Genomic DNA, 22,829 nt, shown 5'->3' with positions numbered 1-22,829 from the left:
GAGAGATGGAGACACGGAATCTGAAGCAGGCTCCAGGCTCTGAGCTGTCAGCTTAACCAACTGAGCCACCCAGGTGCCCTTAGACTGGGTCTTTTCAAGGGAGCTCCTGAAAAGCTCCACTTGAGATTTACATTCACAAAAACCAGGAGTAAACCATGTGACAATTACCATGCATTTAAAACCGGTAAGGTCCAGTAAGGACCCCCTGGATCCCTCCCCTTGCATACTGAAGGGCCTGGATACTACCATTCTGACCCCAGGACAAAGCACAAGAACAGATCTCTTAAATAAGGCTTAAAAAAAAAAAGGAAAGATTTAAAAATGAAAACTAAGTGGGTCCAGGGGAGGGCTCCTGGTGTGAACATTGTGGCTTGAGGGAAAAAGCAAAGAAAGTACAGTACCCCTGCCCTCCACAACTGATATAATGGAGAAAGAAATGGAAGGTACTGCAAAGAGTAAAACAGTTCACCCATCAAAACAAAGCCTTCCTTATTTAGACACTGGTAGAGGGGCTGGCGTTCCTGCCCAGAGCTTACCAAACATTCACACAGTCAGCCCTCCCACCATCTGGGAAGCAGAACTATGCCACTTGCAAAGAAAAATCCACGCCAATAACCAATATTAACCACCTTACTACTTCATCCAACTAAAGCTAAATACACATTTTCAAGAAAGCCAACAGCAAAAAGGAAGATCCAATGTGAAAAGACAAAGATCCAAGAGAAAACAGATAACTCCATAAAAACAACTTCAAAAATAAATTATGTCCCCAGACAAAGGATACATCTATAAAAATGAAAAAGCAAACAACATGAAAATAAACTTAAAATTATCAAAAATTTGAAAACTGAATAGATTAGCTAAATAACAAAATGAACATAGTTGAATATAGAATCAGTCATCTGGAAGACAATGCCAAGAAAATCTCTCAGAAGTGAGGCACCTGGGTGGCTCAGTTGGTTAAAAGTCAGACTCTTGATCTCAACTCACATCTTGATCTCAGGGTTGTGAATTCAAACCCTATGTTGGGCTCCATGTTGGGTGTAAAGCCTACTTTAAAAAGGGGGGCGGGGGGCGGTGCCTGGATGGCACAGTTGAGTACCTGATTCTTGATTTTGGCTTAGGTCAAGATCTCACAGTTCGTGGGATTGAGCCCTGCCCTAACGGTGTGGAGCCTGCTTGGGGTTCTCATTCTCTCTCTCTCCCCCTCCCTCCCTCCCTCTCTCTCTCTGCCCTTCCCCTACTCACTCTTTCTCTTTCTCAAAATAAAAATAAACATTAAAAAAAAAAAAAGAAAAAGAAAATCTCCCAGAAGATAAAAAAAAAAAGTCACATAAAGGAAAGAAAAGTTCAGAAATGTGAACAACACAGAGGCTCCAAAACGATCTAATAGGCTCTCCTGAAGAAAAAAATAAAGAGAAAGAAATAATCAAGGAAGAGTAAAATAAAAACTTCTCTGAGATAAAAAGGCACATTTTAAGAGTGAAAAAGCCTACTATATGACAAGTAGTATTAATGGAGAAAAACACAGTAGACAGACTTCAAGAACAAAAAGATACCATATACATCTCAATAGATCTAGATAAAGCATCCAGCACTTTCATGACACAGGTATTTAACAGACTCAGAAATAGAAGGATACTTTTTCCTCTTTTTTTTTTAAGTTTTTATTTATTTCTTTTGAGAGATAAAGAGCAACTGGGAAAGGGGCAGAAAGAGAAAGGTAGACAGAATCCCAAGCAGGCTCTGCACTGCCAGCGCAGAGGCTGATGTAGGGCTTGAACCCATGAACCACGAGATCATGACCTGAGCCTAGGTCGAACACTAAACTGACTGAGCCACCCAGGCGCCCCAGAAGGTCACTTTTTCAACCCCCAAAAAGGCATCTCTGAAAAACATATAGCTAACCTAATACTGTCAAAGATCACATGCTTTCCCCCGTAAGATCAGGAATAAGACAGGATGTCCACTTGAACCACTTTAAGTTAAAACTGCCAACATTGAAAGAAAATAAAGAGACCTATATAAATGAAAGTTATCTCATGTTAATGGAATAAAGACTTAGTATTTTTAAAAAGGCAATACTCCACAAATTGATCAAAAGATTCAGCACAACTGCCATAAATCCCAGGTGGTTTGTTTGCAGAAACTGAAAAGCTGATTCTAAAATTCTTATGGAAATGCATGGGATCCCACAGCCAAAACAATCCTGAAAAAGAACAAAGTTGAAGGAACCACACTGCCTGGTTTCAAAACTTAATTACTACAAAGCTATGGTCACTAAGACTGTAGTACTGACATAAGCATAGGCATATAGATCAATGGAGTAGAATTTGAGTCCAGAAATAAACGCTTTACATTTATGGTCAACTGACTTTTGACAAGGTGCCAAGACAAGATAATTCAATGGAGAAACAATAGTCTTTCCACACAAATGGTGTGGGAGAGGGCAGGGGGGGCTGACTGGATATCCATATGCAAAAGAATAAAGTTGCCCCCCCCCCCCCTTTCTGACACCACACACAAAGAATAACACAAAATGGATCACGGACCTAAACATAAGAGCCAAAAGGACACTGAGAAGAAAATACAGAAGTAGAGTTTCATGACCTTATGTCAGGTTAAGTATTCTTAGCTAAAACACTAAAAGCATAAGCAACGAAAGAAAAAAGATAAACTGGACTTTTTCTAAATTAAAACCTTTTGTGCTTCAAACACTTTCAAGAAAGTAAAACAACAACCCACAAGAGAAAATACATGCAAATCATATAGTTGACATGGGTCCCTTTCAACTCAACAACAACAAAAATAGCTCAATTTACAAATGGACAAAGGATTTATATGACATTTCTTCAAAGAACATATACAAATGGCCATAAGAAAATTTTAAAAGTGCTCAGTATCATTAGTATTCAGGAAACGCAAATCAAAACTACAATGAGATATTACTTCATGTCCACTAGGATGGCTATAATCAAAACAACAGATAATGACAAGTGTTGACAAGGATGTGTGGAGGACCCTCATGTATTACTGCTGGGTTTGTAAAATGGTACATCTGCTTTGGAAAGCAGTTTGGCAATTCTGAAGAAATAGTTACCATAAGACCCAACGATTCCACTCTTTAGCACATACCTAAAATGACAACATACGCCTATACAAACTTGGACATGAATGTTCACAGCAGTATCATTCATAATAACCAAAAAGTGGAAACAACCAAAATGTTCATTAAATGATGAAAGGATAAAAAAGGCTGTGAGCAGCTGAGCACCAGGAGGAATGATTAGATTTACAGATACACATCCTCAAAAATCCATGAGACCATAAGGATAACCAAAGAAGAGAAAGTTAGGGGCGCCTGGGTGTCTCAGTTGGCTAAGTGTCTGACTTTGGCTCAGGTCATGGTCTCGTGGTTCATGAGTTCAAGCCCCGCATTGGGCTCTGTGCTGACAGCTCAGAGCCTGGAGCCTGCTTCACATTCTGTGTCTCCCTCTCTCTCTCTGCCCCTCCCCCCTTTGTGTGTGTGCGCACACACACACACACGCACACACATGCGCTCTCAAAAATAAACATTAAAAAAAGTTACATTAAAAAAAAGAAAGTTAGGGGCGCCTGGGTGGCGCAGTCGGTTAAGCGTCCGACTTCAGCCAGGTCACGATCTCGCGGTCCGTGAGTTCGAGCCCCGCGTCAGGCTCTGGGCTGATGGCTCGGAGCCTGGAGCCTGTTTCCGATTCTGTGTCTCCCTCTCTCTCTGCCCCTCCCCCGTTCATGCTCTGTCTCTCTCTGTCTGTCCCAAAAAAATAAAAAACGTTGAAAAAAAAAAAAATTAAAAAAAAAAAAAAAAAAAAAAAAAAAAGAAAGTTATTTGTCAACATTTCATACAGCTATTCCTCCTTCCTTTAAAAATTAAAATTTTATTTAAAAAATTAAAATTGGTAATTAAAAGGTAAGAACTAAGCATTTAACCTGCTTTTCTGAAGAACTGTAAGTCAATGTAGCCAAAGAGGCCCAGATGCTGACAGGAAAGTTCTATTTTACATAAGAATAGACATCAATAAAAGGTAAGTGTGATAATGTTAATCACGCTATCTAGGAAAATATCAATATTTCTTAGAAAATACCTGTTAAGTCATTCAGAGATAGGCGTTCAGAATTTCTGAAATGTACTTTAAAATACTTCAGCATAAAACAATATGAAAGTACATTTTTAAAAATCCAAGCTTTTAAGAATATCCTGTGTAATGTTAAAAGATGCAGCCTTCAAGAAAATAATAAACCTGACGTTAAAAAAAAAAATTCAGAAGACCCTGACAATTAGAATTGTCTCATTCAATCAAAACTCATCAATGACTAGGATGGTTTTCTCAGTGAATCCAACACAACGACTTGGTTTTGCAATGCCTAATAATGAAACCGTCATAATATTGTAAACGTTCCTTAAGTGTTTTCAAAGTTATAGAAGAATTTGGAAAACAGAAAATACTAAATTATGGTTAAAATAAAATAATAAAAATAAAATAAAATAAAAAATAAATAGCACACACTTACAACGTAACATTAACTAAAAAACTGAAAGATGAGAAAGCAGCTGGGTGACAGTTTGTATGTTAAATTCATCTCTTATAATGGAGAGTAGACAGGGGAGCCTGGGTGGCTCAGCTGGTTAAGTGTCCTACTTCGGCTCAGGTCATGATCTCTCCATCCATGAGTTAGAGCCCCGCGTTGGGTTCTATGCAGACAGCTCAGAGCCTGGAGCCTGCTTCAGATTCTGTGTCTCCCTGGCTCTCTACCCCTCCCTCACTCGCTCGTGCGCTCTCTCTCAAAAATAAATAAACGTTAAAAAAATTTAGAAAATAATGGAGGATAGGGAGATCTTGTTTATAGTTAATTAAGAGATACATTATTTAGGGGCTGGGTGGCTCAGTCGGTTGAGCGTCCGACTTCGGCTCAAGTCATAATCTCACGGTTCATGAGTTCGAGCCCCGTGTCAGGCTCTGTACGGACAGCTAGGAGCCTGGAGCCTGCTTCAGATTCTGTGTCTCCCTCTCTCTCTCTGCCCCTCCCCAGCTTGCACTCTGTCTCTCCCTCTCTCAAAAATAAACATTAAAAAAATTTTTTTTTAAAAAGAGATACATTATTTGAAGTTAAAACAGTAAATCAGTAGAAAATCTAAAACAAACTCTGGACAGTAGTTACATTTCTGAGGGTTGCAAAGGAAAGACTCTTCTCCATCATTTTAATTTTTTTGTGGGCAATGTACATATACTAGTTTTACAATTTAGAAAATTGTATTATGGGGTGCCTGCGTGGCTCAGTCGGTTGAGCGTCAGACCAACTCAGGTCATGATCTCACGGTTCATGGGTTCAAGCCCCGCATAGGGCTCTGTGCTGAAAGCTCAGGGCCTGGAGCCTGCTTCAGATTCTGCATCTCCCTCTGTCTCTGTCCCTCCCCCGCTCACATTCTGTCTCCTTCTCTCTCTCAAAAATAAACATTAAAAAAAAAAACATTTTTATATTATCTTACAATTTAAAAAATCAACTTCCTGTATGTTAATTATACTACAATAAAAAGAAGAAAAAATCGAATTTCCTATGTTAAAACATGTAAAATTACATTAACAATATAATTTTAGATATTTATAGAATCAAACTCGGGGTGCCTGGATGGTTCACTCCAATTGAGCATCTAATTCTTGACTTGGGCTCAGGTCATGATCCCAGGGTCATGTGATCTAGCACCCCCCCCCCCCCCCCCGCCTCCCCGGGAGATTATCTCTCTCCCTCTCCCTCTGCCCCTCTCCACCACTCACGTTCAGGCTTTCTCTCTCTCAAAAATAAATAAAAATAAAAAGGATCGAACTCACGATATTCTGCCACCTGCTATTTTTATTTATCAACACCTATCTAGACATCTTTCTCTGTCAGCATATACAGTAGACCTTGGAACAACAGGGGTATGAACTGCACAGGTCCAGTTATATGAAGATTTTTTTCAGTAAATACAGTGAGGTACTGTAAGTGTATTTTTTCTCTTATGAGTTTCTTTTCTTTTTTAAAAAATGTTTATTTATTTATTTTGAGAGAGCATGAGCAGGAGAGGGGCAGAGAGAGACAGGGACAGAGAATCCTAAGCAGGCTCCATGCTCAGCATGGATGTGAGGCTTGGTCCTATGACCATGAGATCATGACCTGAGCTGATAGCAAGAGTCAGATGCTCAACAAACTGAGCCACGGAGGCACCCCTCATATGATGCTCTTAATAACATTTTTTCTCTAGCTTACTTTATTCCAAGAATACAGTATACAATATAAATAACATACAAAGTATGTGTTGACCAGCTGTTTATGTTATCAGTAAGATTTCTGGTCAACAACAGGCTGTTAATAGTTAAGTTGGGGGGGGGGGGCGGTGGTCAAAAGTTATACTGCATGATCTTTGACTGCCAGCAGGGTGTTGGGTGTCCCAGTCCCCAATGTTGTTCAAGGGTCAACTGCGTATATACCTTTCTCACTTCTTCTGTCAACTGTATAACATTCCATTAGACTCTATATGAAGGATGCCTTTATCAATTCACACAACACATAATTGCCCTGAGAGTGTGTTAGAGTAGATCCTGTTCTGGTACTGGAAAATCAAAAGGAACAAAGCAGGGGAGCCTGGATGGCTCAGTTGGTTGAGTGTCCAACTTTGGCTCAGGTCATGATCTCAGGGTTCGCGAGTTCAAGCCCCACGCGCTTGCTGCTTTCTGTGTGGAGGCTGCTTCACATCCTCTGTCCCTCATTCTCTCTGCCCCTCCCCCACTCATGCTCTGTCTCTCAAGAACAAACAAACATTAAAAAAGAAAAGCGAACAAAGCAAAGTCCTTGACCTGATGGAGTTTCCATGCCAGTGGGGGCAGGGGAGGAGTCAGACAAGTAAATTATAGCAGGTCAGCTGGTGATAAGACTGAGAAGAAAAACAAAGCAGGGCATAGGAGGTAGACATTGTGTGGAGTGGGCAAGGAGGAGTTGCTATTTAATAGAGTGTGATCAGGGTAGGCCTCTCTAATAGGGTAAATTCAAGCAAAGAACTGAAGAAGCATGCCAGACTTACTATCTGGGGGAAGAATGTTAAGACAAAGGCAACATCAAGTGTAAAGTCCCTGAGGTGAGAACATGCCAGGTAGTATTTGAGAAGGCAAGGTGGCCGGTGTGGATGGAACCTAGTAAGGAAGGGAGGTGGCAGTAAGAGATGGCCAAGTGGTGAGAAACAGACCACGCAAGTCTTTATGTGCCATTTTAAGTACCTTTGAGCAAACATGACTGAATCACTCTCATCGGTTGAAAACAGATTAAAAGGCAAAGAAGGTAGGAGCAAAGAATCCAGTTAGGAGGCTACTACGATAACCTTAGTGGGGAACAACGGTTTAGTTCAAGTAGTAGTAGGAGTAGTGAAGAGGTTAGAAGCAGTAGGAATCTGAACATAACCGTAATAGTAAGATTTACTGATGGATTTGTAACTGGGATATAAAATAAAGAGAAGAGACAAGAATGACTCCATGGTTTTTAAACAACTAGAAGGAGAGAATGGACAAGTTACTGAGATGTGGAAGGCTGTTGAAGAAATGGGTTTGGATTGAATTCAGTTCTGGACACGTTAGGTTTGATATGCTTATCAGACATAAAGAAAAGTCTAGAAGCAACTGACTACATACATTTGGAATTCGGGGCAGGGCTCTGGGCTGGAGATATAAACTTGGAAGTGCTCTGCATATGGGTGATAACTAAAGCAAAGAAACTCAATGAGATTATGTAGAGAATAAAGGTAGACAAAAGTCTGAAGACTGAGCCCTGGGGCACTCCACTGTTTAGAGGTCTGGGAAATGAGAAAGAACAAAAAGAGTGGAAGCGGAGGGGAGCACAAGAGGACGCGCTTGGAGAAAGGAGTCATCAGTTATGGCTAATGAATCATGCTGGACAGATACATTCTGAGGACTGATCACTGGGTGCAGCAGTGTGGAGGCCACAGACACCCTCGATACAAGTTCCTGTGAAACACCGGTGAAGGGAAACCACTTCCGGATTTCTGCAATAATAAACAGTGCAATAAACATCTTCATATAGTTTTATGGGAATAGAATTCCTGGGTCCAGGACATGTAAATTTAACACTCGGATACAAACCAACTTGCCCAAGAGACTGCACCAATTTAGAGTCAGTATAAAACTTGCATGTGTATCTAAACTATAATCTACACTGAGAATTATCAAATGTAACAATCCTTAACACTCTGACAGGTCAAAAGTGTTATACCTTGTTTTATTTTGCATCTCTCCACGGCTGAAGTTAGGCAGTTTTCATGTTATTAGTCATCTGTCTTCCCTCCACCTACCCCGTAAAACTGCCTGCTAATTAATAGCTTTTGCCTATTTGTCAGGAAACTGCTGGTCTTTATTTATTAAAAACGTTTTTTTAAATATGTTAATGTTAACTCTTTTGCTTTCTTCTTTCTTTAGACTACTAAGCTTATATCCTGGCTGGAACTGCAGAGAAGCAGAGAGATCCAGAACGGTACCAAACCATTTAAGCCTTTGTTTTTCACATTTATTTCCCTGTTCCTTCTTCAGACACGTTCATTTCTTACTCTTCTCTGCCATCTCTCCCTTCCATGAGAACAATCTGGCTATAGCATCTGCACTCCGCTGACAGCCTGAGTGCACTAGCTGATAGGACTGAGGAAGCCGTTATCCACGTGCACCCATCCCAATACCTTTTTTGGAAGGCTCACAATAGGGGACTGAGTTTTGCTGATCGAAATCCTGGGTACTTAGCTACATGCCTGTCACATACTGGGCATTCAGTAAGTATTCGTGCAATAAACAAAGGGAACTCCCCTCAAGTGAAATGGAAATAGCTTTCAAAAAGGCAATAAAAGAACATAAGGACAAACAAACCTCTGATTATCCAAGGTTTTGCCTGGAAAAGTTAACTCGAAGATGAAGATTTAATGGTCAGTGAATAGTAAACAATGTAATTTTTACACACGTGCACAGACACACACTCTGTAAGCATACTATAGAGCACCACAACATTCTCACACAAACTATGCCATACTACTGTCAGGCCCACACACAGGACTGTATTGGTCAATTCTCCAATTTTGTGCTGTGTTTCTGACACCCACAGATAAAATTAGACCCTCTTCACACAAGAAGTCTCTCCATTCCTTTGATGCTTAAAAAATTCTCTAAGTTTAAAAGCTGTAATATCTCGGGGCGCCTGGGTGGCGCAGTCGGTCAGGCGTCCGACTTCAGCCAGGTCACGATCTCGCGGTCCGCGAGTTCGAGCCCCGCATCGGGCTCTGCGCTGATGGCTCGGAGCCTGGAGCCTGTTTCCGATTCTGTGTCTCCCTCTCTCTCTGCCCCTCCCCCATTCATGCTCTGTCTCTCTCTGTCCCAAAAATAAATAAAAAACGTTGAAAAAAAAATTAAAAAAAAAAAAAAGCTGTAATATCTCTTTGAGGAAAAGCAATAATAACTGTAAGAAAGTATTCCAAGTTGTGCCCAATGGTTCGCTAATTACTTCATAATTTTTATTTCCTTTCCTTAAGGCACCCACCCTTTTCATGGCCTTTTTGAATACAACTGCATGTGGATTAATGACTCAGAATCCACGAAACAAATAAAGAGAAAACTTAGGTTACAAGTGGAGCGAATGAACCAGGAGAAGAGAAAGAAATTTGGATCAGTGATGACTTTAGCTCTGAAAGAGGCACCCAAAAATGGAAGAATAGGGTAACGGGGCTTTCCCTTGCTCTGTATCATCTGTGGTGGGGCACAGAAACCAAGAAAAATAACAACTCTGGAGTCAAACTGCACTAGATAATTTGGTAAGTAAAAATGGGGTCAGACCTACTTGTTCTCCAAGGAGAGAGAAAGAAGCAAGCTGAGAACAGCAAACAGGTAGCCAAACACTCCTGGAAAAAGTATCTGTCCCAACACTGTGAAGAGGTGAGAGGAGGCAAGCGTACAGGTCACGCCAGTACCACGGAGGGGAGACCGACTGGCACACACACTACAGAATGCCCGCCTACCTGCTAACATTTTCTGACCTACACGCTGCTTCAAATAAGTGACGCCTGGAGTTTGGCGATTTTAATTAGACAAGTACTTTGGCCGTAACGGAATTCGATCTGTATCTTCTTCACTTCTTTGTCAACCTAAAACCGTATTTCCTTTCCCACGGTGTGCCCAGACTTTAACAGAGTAGTCCCTCTCGCCCCCTGGAACCAAGGGACACTGAAGAAAACCACGCTACCTTCAGAAGGCACACAGTTAGTAACGGCATCATCTCTTCACGAACATAATTCCCCAAACTCCATCAAGGAGCTCGAGGGCAACACGGATCTGCATCAGGTCAGCCTTGGTACTCACTGACACAAAGGTGAAGCAGAGGCCAGCTCCCCTCTGCGCCAGCTGCTCCGTGTCAAGCCGAGGCTTCGCCAGCATCACCGACATGAGGGTTGGCAGAGCGGACTGCTCCTCCGACACCTCCTTTGCAGCGCTGCCATCTAAGCCATAGAGGGGCTGCTCTACCCGCCGCTGCAAAACATCAAAGAAACCCCACGGATTACATGAGAAAGCAGCCAGAAACTGCCAAAACACATAATGGATTAAAACACAGCGCACAGAAGAGTAATTTTTGAAAAACACCTTCTCTGAAAACAAATATGTTTGTCGCTGGATTATAACTTATCTGTAAATCTGGGACAGTATCTCACTTGAATTCTGTAAAATTAATTGTATTTTACAATTTTAATTGTTCCGTATTTCTACAACTGAAATTGCAGTTTACTTTGCAGAGTTCAACAAATCGACTTCACAATACCTTCAAACCTACAAAGGAAATGTTATTTGTATCCTGTAGGTAAATGAGGATGAAGACATTTGTCCCCTAATTTACAGGAAGCTTATTTCACTCTCAATTCTATCCTTACCATGCTATACTTATATGCAAAAATCGAAAATAAATACAAGCAACACAATTTCCACAGAACACTAAAAGAGTAATATAACACAATTATGTATGGTTTATTCCAGAAATGTAAGGATGGTTCATCATTAGCAAATCTACCGATATAATTCATTACATTAGTATTGGGGAGCAGAGATATCAAGATTCTTCCCTTTAGATGCCAAAAGAGGATTTGCACATTGTTGGGCAACTCTTAAAAACAAAAAAAAAAAAACACTGGGAGTATCCATCTTTAATACAACACAGTATTTTTTTTCAGAGATGAACATAAATTAATGGTGCCATACCAAAGACACTCTCAAGAAAGTTAAGAAAACTAGAAAGGGGTTAACACATTAATATCACAATCATTCAACATTATTACAGAAGGTTTAGCAATGTGATAAGAGGAGGAATGAGGTATAAACAAGGGGAAATATTAAAGATTAAAAAGTGTCATTTTTGGATGATATAACTATTCACAAAGGAAACTAAGCAAATCAACTGAAAAACAACAAATAAGAGCTCGGTAAGATGGTCGAATATAAAATAAATATACAAAAAACAACAGCTTCCCCATATACCAATAATTGATTATTACCAGAATATATAATGGAAGAAAAAGCAGATTCAAAATTTCAAAAAATCTATACGAGAGAAATAAGTTTAGAAATAAACTTAAGAAATATGGAGATTACATATAAGAAAAACTACAGATTCACTGGCAGATGTAAAAGAGGATCTACACGGTAATACCATGCGCCTGCATTCAAATTTTATAAATGTCAAATTTCTTTAAAAGCCAACGCATGTGGCTTTTTATTTACTTTTGTTTTTCTTTTCTCTCTCTCTCTCCTGCTACGAGAGAGTGCTGTAGTGGTGCAGTGATCACAGTGTCACTCTTGCTCTCTTTTGGGAGTTGATTTGGTGGAATTTCACACATTAATTCTAAGGTTCACTCGGAAAGATAATCAAAATTAGCCACACAACTTCTGATAAAGAACAGCAGGGAAACTTGACTAGTTATTAAAACATACCACAAAACAGCAAGACCACATCAGTATAATACCGGTACATGAGCAGACAGATCAACCAGTGGCACAGAACAGAAAACTCAGAAACAGACCCCTATAATATGGATATATAATCTGTGATTAAACTGTATTTCAGATTAGTGGGAACTTAATAAATAGATGGTAGGGTATTTGTATAGGTATCAGAAAAAAGTAGAAAAGTAGATTGCTTCCTTATACATAAAAATTACAAGAAAATACAAACAAGTATTTTTATGACTTTCTAGTGGTGAAGGACTTTTTAAACATGATATTAAAAATACAAACCATTCAGGTATATCTCAGAATAGCATAAAACCAGTAAAACATAAAGGAAAACAGTGACAAATTTGACTCCAAATATTTTTACTCCTGAACGGCAAAAGTCAACCTGAAGTTAAAAGATAAAATTATAAATAGGCAAAAATGTTTACCATATAAATGACAATGAGTTAACAACCTTAATAAATAATGTGCTCCTCATCAGGAAGAAAAAAACAAACACTCTGATAAATAAATAGGCAAAGAACTTATAGAAGCGTTAAAAGAGAAATCCAAAAGGCCATTAAACTTATGAAAATATGTTTAATATCACTAATGAAGAAATGCAAGGTAAAACAAGGTATTCTTCTCACTGACAAAATTACAGTGATAAACTTCAGTATTAGGAGGGTACACGGAAACTGGGACCTGCGAACTGCTGATAATCTGCTAGCAATTATGTGATGACATTTTAAAGTAAGCATATTCTTTGACTAGGGCATTAGAGCTTGGAAATTTATCCAAAGCAAAAGAAAAGAAATGCGAAAGACACACACACACACACACACACACACACACACACACGGACATTTGTTACGGCACTATTTAGAGGACAAAAAAAATGTTTACAGGATACTGGTTAAACAAATAAAACAACAGAAATTAGGAAACTATTATATGAACATACATGTACACACATATATGCCCAGTAAACCCTTTAATAACAGTTCTGGAGGAGACCTGAATTGTTGGACTTTCATAATCAACATGTATGTATCCCTTCATGAGGAAAAACTAACATTTTCATTTTAGAAAATAAAAGTAAAATAAACTAACCAAAATGATCCCAACAAAAGAATTTAGGTTTTTAATCTGTAAGCAGAGTCCACCTCCTCGAGACCAACACTCCTACCCCAACCAAATGCAACTGTTTAAATTCAGGCTCCAATGTGCTTGTGATACCCATTCACAGCAATATCTAAACTACTTGGGAGACTGTATCTCCGAAGCCCCAATACTAAAATTAATCATTCTGCTATGTACTCAATAAATGTTTGCCAAGGATTGAAAGATTTTATAGAATATTTCTGGAAATACAGCAGGCTAGGATGTTTGAACTAACCTTCCCTTAGAAAATGATTATAAAAACAGGACAAAACATGGGGGGAAAAAAGATGTTAAAAGCATTGAAGAGTTGATAAAATAAGGGATCTGCCAGGGCAAAAATCTAAGGGAAATTAGGAATGCAAGACACTTAAATGAAGCATTAAAATCATATTTGCCCTAAGGGTACCTGCAGATCTTGACCATCCCGCTTACAGAGCACAAGGTGCCAAACGGATCGTCACAGGCCAAAGTCCACTGAGGGCAGGGGGTTCAATAAGGAAACGCTTCGCACTTCAAGCTTCAAGGACTTTCAAAGGGTTACACTCTAAGGGAAAATGTAAACCAGGAGAAAAATTTCCTCCACCCTCAGAGAACTACAAGGAAGTTGCCCTGGCAATACAGGGAGCGGGGGCTCCCCTGAGAAATGTTAACACAATCCAGATCAATACCGACTGGGTAGCTGAAACAAACAAACAAAATAAACCAATCAAACAAAATGCAAGCCATGAATTCAGTGGTTTAAAGTAGTACTGGATGGGTAAAATCTCTAGGCATTTGGAAGAAGCAAAGAAAAATTCTCCCTGGAGGAACACATCTTTTAGATCTCAAAGAAATGTCACAAATAATTTTTCAGGAAAAATGAGCGGCACACAGTCAAAAAACCAAAGAAGCGTAAAAGAAATAAAGCCCTGAGCAACAGCTAGGAAAAACAACAGACAACAAATAGATTCATAACACATCAAATGCCAGAATTATCAAATACAGATTATAAATACTCTACTAAATAAATAAATAAAAGACAAACTTGAAAGTATCAGCAGGGAACACAATAACAAAAATTAACAATTCAGTGCAGTTGGACAGCCTGGGTGGCTCAGTCGATTGAGTGTCCAACTTCGGCTCAGGTCGTGATCTCAACGTTTGCAAGTTCAAGCCCCACATCAGGCTCACTGCCGTCAGCACAGAGCTCATTTCAGATCCTCAGATCCTCTGTCCCCCTCTCTCTGCCCCTTCCCTGCTTGCGCTCTTTCTCTCAAAAATAAATAAACATTAAAAAATAATAATAATAATTCAGTGAGGTTAACAGCAAATTAGATGCAACAAAACAAGAGAATCTGGGACCAGAAAGGCAAGAAACTATCCAGAATGGAGCAAATGGAGACTAAGAGAAAGTAGAAAAAAGTCAAAAGGCAAAGTGATAAGGTGAGATGGTGTGACACACAATTAATTGGAATTTCATAGGAAAAAGAAAAAGAGAACAGGGCAGAGACAATATCTGAAGAGACAATGGCTAATAATTATCCAGAACTGGTACAAGACCCAACAAAAAACCCTAACACATTACAAACAAGAGAAATAAAAGGATGCATCATAGTGAAACTGCAGACCAGCCAGGGGAAAACAAGAGCAGGTAATTTCAAAGAAATGAGAGATATATGAAAGTTGTTTTCTCAGTAGTAACAATGGGAGTCAAAAGATGGTAATAATACATTCAGCTGTTAAGAGAAAAAAAATGCCAATGTAAAAATATACACAGCAAAAGTATCTTTCAAGAATAAAAGCAAAATTAAGTACTTTAAGCAAACAAAACCTAGACAATTAACTCCTCAGCAGATACATATAAAAGAATACTAAAGGAATACTTCAGGTAGAAGGAAAGGGACCCTAGGTAGAAGACGTAAGATGCAAAAAAGAAGTACAAAGAAAGAGGTAAATGAACACTGACAGTATCAAATAGATGAACAGTAACAATATAAACTAATAATGTTTTATGAGGCTAAAAAAAAAACAAACAAAAGCAAAATACAAACATACACCACCACCACCAAGTTAGTAGCAAGTAAATGGAGTTAATGTTCTGAGGTCATTGTTTATTTGGGAGGAGGATAAAGATACTATTAACATCAAACTTTGGCAAACTGAAGATATGTGTGGTAATTTCTATGAGAAACACCGAACAGGACCTAGCTTCTGGTGGAGAATGAGAATACACAATGATTAACCCGCCCCCCCAAAAAAACAACAACCCAAATAAAGCAAGAAATGAAAGAAAAGAGAATATGCAGCATGAAGAGAAAACACATTAAAAGATGGCAAATAAATGCTAAAGGGGCGCCTGGGTGGCTCAGTTGGTTGAGCACCTGACTTCAACTCAGGTCATGGTCTCGCAGTTCACGAGTTCGAGCCCCGCACTGGGCTCTGTGCTAACAAACAGCTCAGAGCCTGGAGCCTGCTTCAGATTCTGAATCTCTCTCCCCCACCCTCCGCTCATGCTCTGCCTCTCTCTGTCTCTCAAAAATAAATAAATGTTAAAAATAAATAAAATAAAATAAAATAAAATAAAATAAAATAAAAGCTAACGTTAAAAAAATACTTTAGACAGAATAAAGAAAAATTCAACTATTTGTCAAGTATACTGAAAACATAATGAAAAGGCTGGTAGTATAAAAATGGAAATATCTATACCATATAATGGTTTGGATACATTAAATATTGGATAAAATGCATTTAGAGCAAAAAGTATCATAAGAGATGAAGGGTCACTTAATAATACACAAAGCAAAACTATAAATACATGAAGAAACAACTCGCACAATCATGAGAGATAATAAATACACCTCTCTTGGTAACTACCAGGACAAACAACCAAAAATCAGAATACAGAAAATTTAAAAACTATGATTAAACGCCATGATTAACAAAACTGACTTAATGACAGAACAAAACTATATTGTTTAGGGATACACACATGGTCGAACTGTAAGGAAGAGCACATTATAATCACGAAAGTTAGAACAGTGGCTGTTTCCAGGGTAGAGAGCGTTGTAATCAGAGAAGAGCACACAGGTTTCCAGGGTGCTGGAAATATTTTACTTCTTGACCTAAGGAATGAGTATATGGAGTTAACTTTATAAGGATTTCCTTTTTGTGAAGGGCCACACAAATATTTTAGGCTTTACAGGCCATATAACATCTCTGCGATATATTCTTCTGTCTCCACAACTCTTTAAAAATCTAAAAATCATTCTTAGTTTGCCAGCTATGAGTTGTAGTTTTTACCAAACTCCTGCATTAAAAGCCTCATGTTTTAGGTACTTCTTTGTTTTCAACAAAAAATACAAAAGAACCTGGGAATGCAAGCTGGTGTAGCCACTCTAGAAAACGGTATGGAGGTTCCTCAAAAAACTAAAAATAGAACTACCCTACCACCCAGCAATTGCACTACTAGGCATAGATCCACGGAATACAGGTGTGCTATTTCGAAGGGGCACATGCACCCCCATGTTTACAGCAGCACTATCAACAATAGCCAAAGTATGGAAAGAGCCCAAATGTCCATCGATGGATGAATGGATAAAGAAGATGTGGTATATATATACATATATACATATACATATATATGTATATGTATATATGTATATATATACCTACATACAATGGAGTATCAAAAAGAATGAAATCTTGCCATTTGCAACTACATGGATGCAACTGGAGGGTATTATGCTAAGTGAGATTAGTCAGAGAAAGAAAAAAATCATATGACTTCACTCATGTGAGGACTTTAAGAGACAAAACAGATGAACATAAGGGAAGGGAAACAAAAAGAATATAAAAACAGGGAGGGGGACAAAATAGAAGAGACTCATAAATATGGAGAACAATCTGAGGGTTAATGGAGGGGTCATGGGAGGGGGGATGGGCTAAATGGGTAAGGGGCACTAAGGAATCTACTCCTGAAATCGTTGCACTATATGCTAACTAATTTGGATGTAAATTTTTAAAAATAAAAAATACAAAAAAAAATACTTAGGGGGAAAGAAACTAAAATAATTCTTTATCCATTGATTCTTCTTTTCTTTTTTTTTTTTAATTTTTTTTCTTTTAACCTTTATTTATTTTTGAAACACAGAGAGAGAGAGAGAGAGAGAGAGCATGAACTGGGGAGGGTCAGAAAAGAGGGAGACACAGAATCTGAAACAGGCTCCAGGCTCTGAGCTGTCAGCACAGAGCCTGACGCGGGGCTCAAACCCATGGACCGCGAGATCATGACCTGAGCCGAAGTTGGACGCTTAACGAACTGAGCCACCCAGGCGCCCCTCGATTCTTCTTTTCAACAACTCTGAGTATCTGCTATATGTGCCAAGCACGGTTTTGGGTGTTAAAGACCAAAAACTGAACAAGATATTATCTCTTCACGTCAAGTCAAAAAAACAGTAAAAATAATTATACCATTAGGTAATAAGACTGAGAGACGGAAACAGCAATCAACTACAAAGCAAAGTCCCTGGTCTCATGAGACTAACATTCTAGTGGAAGAAGATGTGCAACAGATTAACCAAATAGTTAAAAATTAAAATATAGGAGCGCCTGGTTGGCTCAGTTGGTTGAATGTCCAACTCCTGATTTCAACTTAGGTCATGATCTCACAGTTCTTGAGTTTGAGCCCCATGATGGGCTCTGTGCTGACAGCGTGGAACCTGCTTAGGATTCTCCCTCCCTCTCTCTCTGCCCCTGCCCTGCTTGCTTGCTCACACTCTCTCTCAAAATAAATAAACTTAAAAAAATTTTTTTAATTAAAATGTTATAAATAAAAATATTAAAATCATCCCACACACCAGGGACAATGAGTAATCTACAACATAACACACGACAATATGGATTCATCTCACAGAAGTAATGTTGAACAAAAGAAGACAGACATAAGAGTGTACATTGTATGATTTCTTTCATACAAAATACAAAAACAGAAAGAAAAAAACATCTCTGCTGTTAGAAATCAGGACAGTGACTATTCCCAATGACAGGGAGGGGGCTAATAACTGGCAGGGAGCATAAGGGGGTTTGAGGAGGGAGGCTGGTAATATTTCTTTCTTGTGTTGGAATACTTTAAGCACTTTAATTGGTTTAAAAATTAAAAATAGGGGTGCCCGGCCGGCTCAGGCAGTGGAGCATGCACCTCTTGATCTTGAGGCTGTGAATCTGAGCCCCACGTTGGGTGTAGAGATTACTTTACAAATTCTAAAAAAAAATTTTAATGAACATATAAATAAATGTTAAGAAAAATAAAGACACAAGCCTCCTCAACAGTTACCTAAAAACCCTCAACCTAACCAAATAGATCTACACATCAAACATTTCTAACATTTTTTTAAAATGTTTATTTTGAGAGAGAGAGAGCTGACATGCACGTGCAGGAGTGCCGGCGGCGGGGGGGGGGGGGGGGGGGGGGGGGGGGGGGGGGGGGGAGGGAGGGAGAGAGAGGGAGAGGGAAAGGGAGAGACAGACAGAGAGAGAGAGAATCTCAAGCAGGTTCCGTGCTGTCATCATAGACCCTGATGTGGAGCTTGATCTCATGTACCGTGAGATCGTGACCTGAGCTGAGATCAAGAGGAGGACACTTCCAGTTGAACCATCCAGGCACCCCTTCACATTTCTAACATTTTTAAATATAGCAAGGATGACAAGATAATAGCCAAATTTTCAAGTTGGATACAGTTTACTAAGTGCTTTAATAACTGCGGTCACCTTAATGAATGCATGTCTTTACGAGATAGAAGAGGAAAAGAAATGCATTCTAAACACTTTAACACAGAAGACTAAATCACTTAGGAGAAGATCAGTATTACCCAATTCTGCTAAGGTAGCAGAGTCAAACAGCTTTCCTAAAAACAGACCTAGCACAAAAACTGAACATAGGGAGATCCCTCTTCCCCCAAATCCCAAAGCAATACCTGAGGCATCAGCAGAGAGAACACACTCCTGAGTACAAAGATCTCGTATGGTATCAACAACTTATCCAAAGGCACTCAAGTAAATTAACACAAAATCCCCTATTAGGTAGCTAGCTCAGGAGTCTCAATCTCGGCACCAGTGACAATTGGAGCAAGTAACTCTTTACCATGAGGGCCTGTTCTGTACTTTGTAGGATGTTTACTAGCATCTGGCCTCTGCCTACTAGATGCCTACAGCTCCCTCCTCCCACCCTCCAGTTGTGATCAAAAATTACTCCAACAGTGCCAAACATTCCCTGAGAGGCAAAACTACCCCACGTTGAGAACCACTCATCTGGCTATAATGGTCTTAAGATCTTCAGTTCTCACTTGAAGGAAGGAAACAGATGGGCTTGGCTGGCTCGGTCGGTGAAGCCTGCGACTCTTGATCTCAGGGGTTGTGAGTTCGAGCCCCACACTGGGCGTAGAGATTATTTAAAAATAAAAATCTTATTAAAAAAAAAAAAAGGGGAAGGTAACAAACCCATCTCCAATTTGAGTAACTTGAGTTTCTCTACCACATCACTGAGAAAGCCTTGAAAATAAATCAAATGCCAAACTTATATTTAAGTTTGGCAAGGATACAAAGTTTACGTTTAAATTGGAAATCATTTCCTTGACAGAACTGAGCTGTAGGCTTAGAGGTAACTTACTATACTGAGAAACAGGGGTAGCTCTTGTGCAACATAAATTTACGGAGACAGACTTGAGTCTCAGTGACTCACAGGTAGCACTGAATGTTTCTCCTCAGTGCCTGATTCCCCTGGGTAGTTAACGGAGGAGAACTGCTGGAGTGATCCTGGGTTCTCGCCTCCTACAACAGGTGTCAAATTTCTCCAGGTGAATGCTTACCGGTAAGGGATTGGATAAGGAATGTTGCGGTGAGGATCGTGCAACTGGCGGAACACTTCTGCCAGGGCTGGTTCCTGGCCCGCTTCCCCCAGCAAACTGGCCAACAGGGAAAAACGGATATGAATAATTCAAAACAGTACTGTGCTTCAGATAAGGAGAGTAAAAGATTAACACACAAACAGGTCTTAACTATATGGCCCCTTTAAGTCAATACATCTCATGCTAAAGAGAAAAATACCATGTAAGTCAAATTTTGGCTAGCTTTTCAGCGAGATTTTAAGAAGGAGCTCCAGCAGAAATGTACCAAAAAGATATAAAGAAAACGTGGCTGAAAGCTGAAGGTACACATGGTTTTGAAAGGACACCAGAGAAGAATGTTTTCCCTTCTTGTCTCAAAATAACCCGAAGCAGGAATACAGTGAGTGGTACAGTGGATGTTAGTGTCTTCTTTAGGAACCACTAACGCTGGGTCAGTGAGCTCGCTACGTGTCCCACCGAACTAAAGGGAAGAGGACAAAAGAAGAGTCCAAGTCACTCCATTTCAATCTTTGCAAGACCCGAAACCTAGTCTGGCCAAGAGAAACATCACCTCATTTGTGAATTTTTATATCATCACAGACAAGACACATCATAAACAAATTTAAATTTAGGAAGTCAGCAGCAGTGTCCTCTTAACAGAGAGAGATGGGCCAACATCAGATTGATGAAGACGGGGAGGAAGGGGAGGAGAGCACAGTAAAGGCAAAACATTGCTTTCTAAAGCCTTAAATGAAGGCAAGGATTCAGATTTTTAAAAAGTCACTATAAACTTTTTTTCCAAAAATTTAACTTACCTCAAAGTAATCACTAATCTTATGTCCCCTAGGAGTGCCTTTCCCTGAAAACGAAACCAAAGTAAGTATAGTTTTTCCAACAACATACGTAAACCATCATTCACTAAAACGTACTATGCATTCACTAACTGCGTATGTCATCATCAATTCAAGTACTGGCTTTACTTTTAACAAATAAGCCAAATTACCTGTATCCTAAGAACAGAGACAGTTTCCTCCATCTAATAAAAGCCTTAATAAGCAGTGAAAGGAAGACTTTTTCTCAGCTTGCTTTCCTTTAAGATTTGCTAATCTTTCTCTTATAATATGGTAAGAAAACCTAGGCCACAGCTATGAATCAAAATAAAACAAATGTACAGTCCATGCCCTCAATCAAGAGAACAAAAAATTCAAAACAAACTCATCAGGACTAAAGGGTTTTATGCTAGGCCACAAAAAACTTTATGTGACCATGTCGCTTTGGGACAATTTTCTGCCCCCTGCCCAAAAGTAAAAAATAATTTGTAGATAAAAAAATAAGAAAAATGCAAAAAAGACTGTGACTTCCATTCCTCAGAGGGGGTGGAGGTGACGAAGCAAACCATTTATTCCCTCTTTAATTACAGAAAGATATTCGGCATCATAACCCATCATATTTATAGATTTAGCCCACTGGGTGCCAATGCTCAACTGAATTGCCACAGGAGAGCAGGTACAAAGGACAGCCATGTAAATGAAACCATTTCTGGCTACCAATTATTAACAAATCACTGAGCTAATGCAAGACATGGTTACAACACCAATGTAACCTCTTTTCTGTATAATACACGCTTAGTCTGAAGAAAAACCTGTGGTGAGAAGATCATTAACTTACAACAGGGAAAACGAGGGTCCCCAAAGAACTGACACTTTTGGCAAGTGTGTATCAAATGGCGAGTCTATAATAAACAGCCTGATATTCCCTTAAGGTACACAAATCTCCTTTGTTAGGAATCCCTGTGTAGGAACTAATTATTTCGTGTGAGTTGGAAATTCTAAGTATCTAACTTCCAAGAATTTAGTATTTTTATTGGTATGAAATTATTAATACCTTGGCTAGTTTCATATGGTTCAGCTTTTCTTTTCCGGTTTCGCTGGTCATTCTGTTTTTTCTCAGGAGTCTGTTAAATACCATATACATCACAATTAGCATTTTGTTAACTTTTTCACAGTATGAGGGTAGGTACAAAATATCAAACTTATAAGAAGATAGAAGGCAAGTCCTAAATCAGAATCCTGGAGTTATGCAGTGCTACCTTTCAACCCAGACTGAGGGTGTGGGAATGTGTAGTCTCACAGTGAATGTGGCCTCTTACCTCTACTTCTTTATCACTCAAGGACCCCACGCTGCACAAGCTCTGATTGGAAGACTCACTATTGAGTGGCCCCTGGAAAGAGAGGAAAAAAAAAAAAAGGAATCAAAAGAAACTAATTTAAGATGACAGCAACACTGAAGAAGCCTGCCAATTTTGATGTCTGAAGTCAAAGAAGTCAAGAATTAACTACAGTACCCGTAAAAGCCAACTTGAAAAGAACTCCATCAACTATACGATGGTGCCCTCACATTAAAATTCTCTAGGCTCAGTCGGTAAACCATGCAACTCTTGATCCTGGGGTTGTAGGTTTAAGCCCCATGATGTAGGGTGTAGGGATTGCTTAAAAATAAAATCTTTAAGTGTCCGACTCTCGATTTGACTCAGGTCATGATCACAGTTCAGGAGTTTGAGCCCTGCGAGGGGCTGTGCACTAACAGCTCAGAGCCTGCTTGGGATTCTCTCTCTCCCTCTCTCTCTGCCCCTCCCCCATTCCTGCTCACTCTTTCTCGCTCGTGCTCTCTCTCTCAAAAATAAATACATAAACATTTAAAAATACCAACTCTGTAATCATGTGCAAATTTTCCCTTCTAGAGTACTTCTGCACGCAGTGAATTCATTTTTTAA

General features: G+C 39.3%; 1 protein-coding gene across 3 annotated transcripts in view; it reads right to left on the bottom strand.

Annotated features, from left to right (window-relative positions):
* The window catches only part of TLK2 (tousled like kinase 2), a 114,039-nt gene that overhangs the window by 54,849 nt on the left and 36,361 nt on the right, over positions 1-22,829 (bottom strand). For 2 of the 3 annotated variants that reach the window (XM_042916914.1, XM_042916916.1), the window contains 5 exons: positions 22,206-22,277; positions 21,941-22,010; positions 20,872-20,915; positions 20,039-20,134; positions 10,416-10,583 (listed from right to left, as the gene is read on the bottom strand). In XM_042916914.1, coding sequence (XP_042772848.1) covers positions 10,416-10,583; positions 20,039-20,134; positions 20,872-20,915; positions 21,941-22,010; positions 22,206-22,277 — 450 coding nt within the window. The remainder of the gene's footprint in view (positions 1-10,415; positions 10,584-20,038; positions 20,135-20,871; positions 20,916-21,940; positions 22,011-22,205; positions 22,278-22,829) is intronic. The other variant, XM_042916915.1, reaches the window with a different exon arrangement.

Source organism: Panthera leo, chromosome E1, assembly GCF_018350215.1.
Source record: "Panthera leo isolate Ple1 chromosome E1, P.leo_Ple1_pat1.1, whole genome shotgun sequence".
Lineage (NCBI taxonomy): Eukaryota > Metazoa > Chordata > Mammalia > Carnivora > Felidae > Panthera > Panthera leo.
Note: the sequence above shows the minus strand (reverse complement) of the source record. Positions and strands in the feature narration are given on the sequence as shown.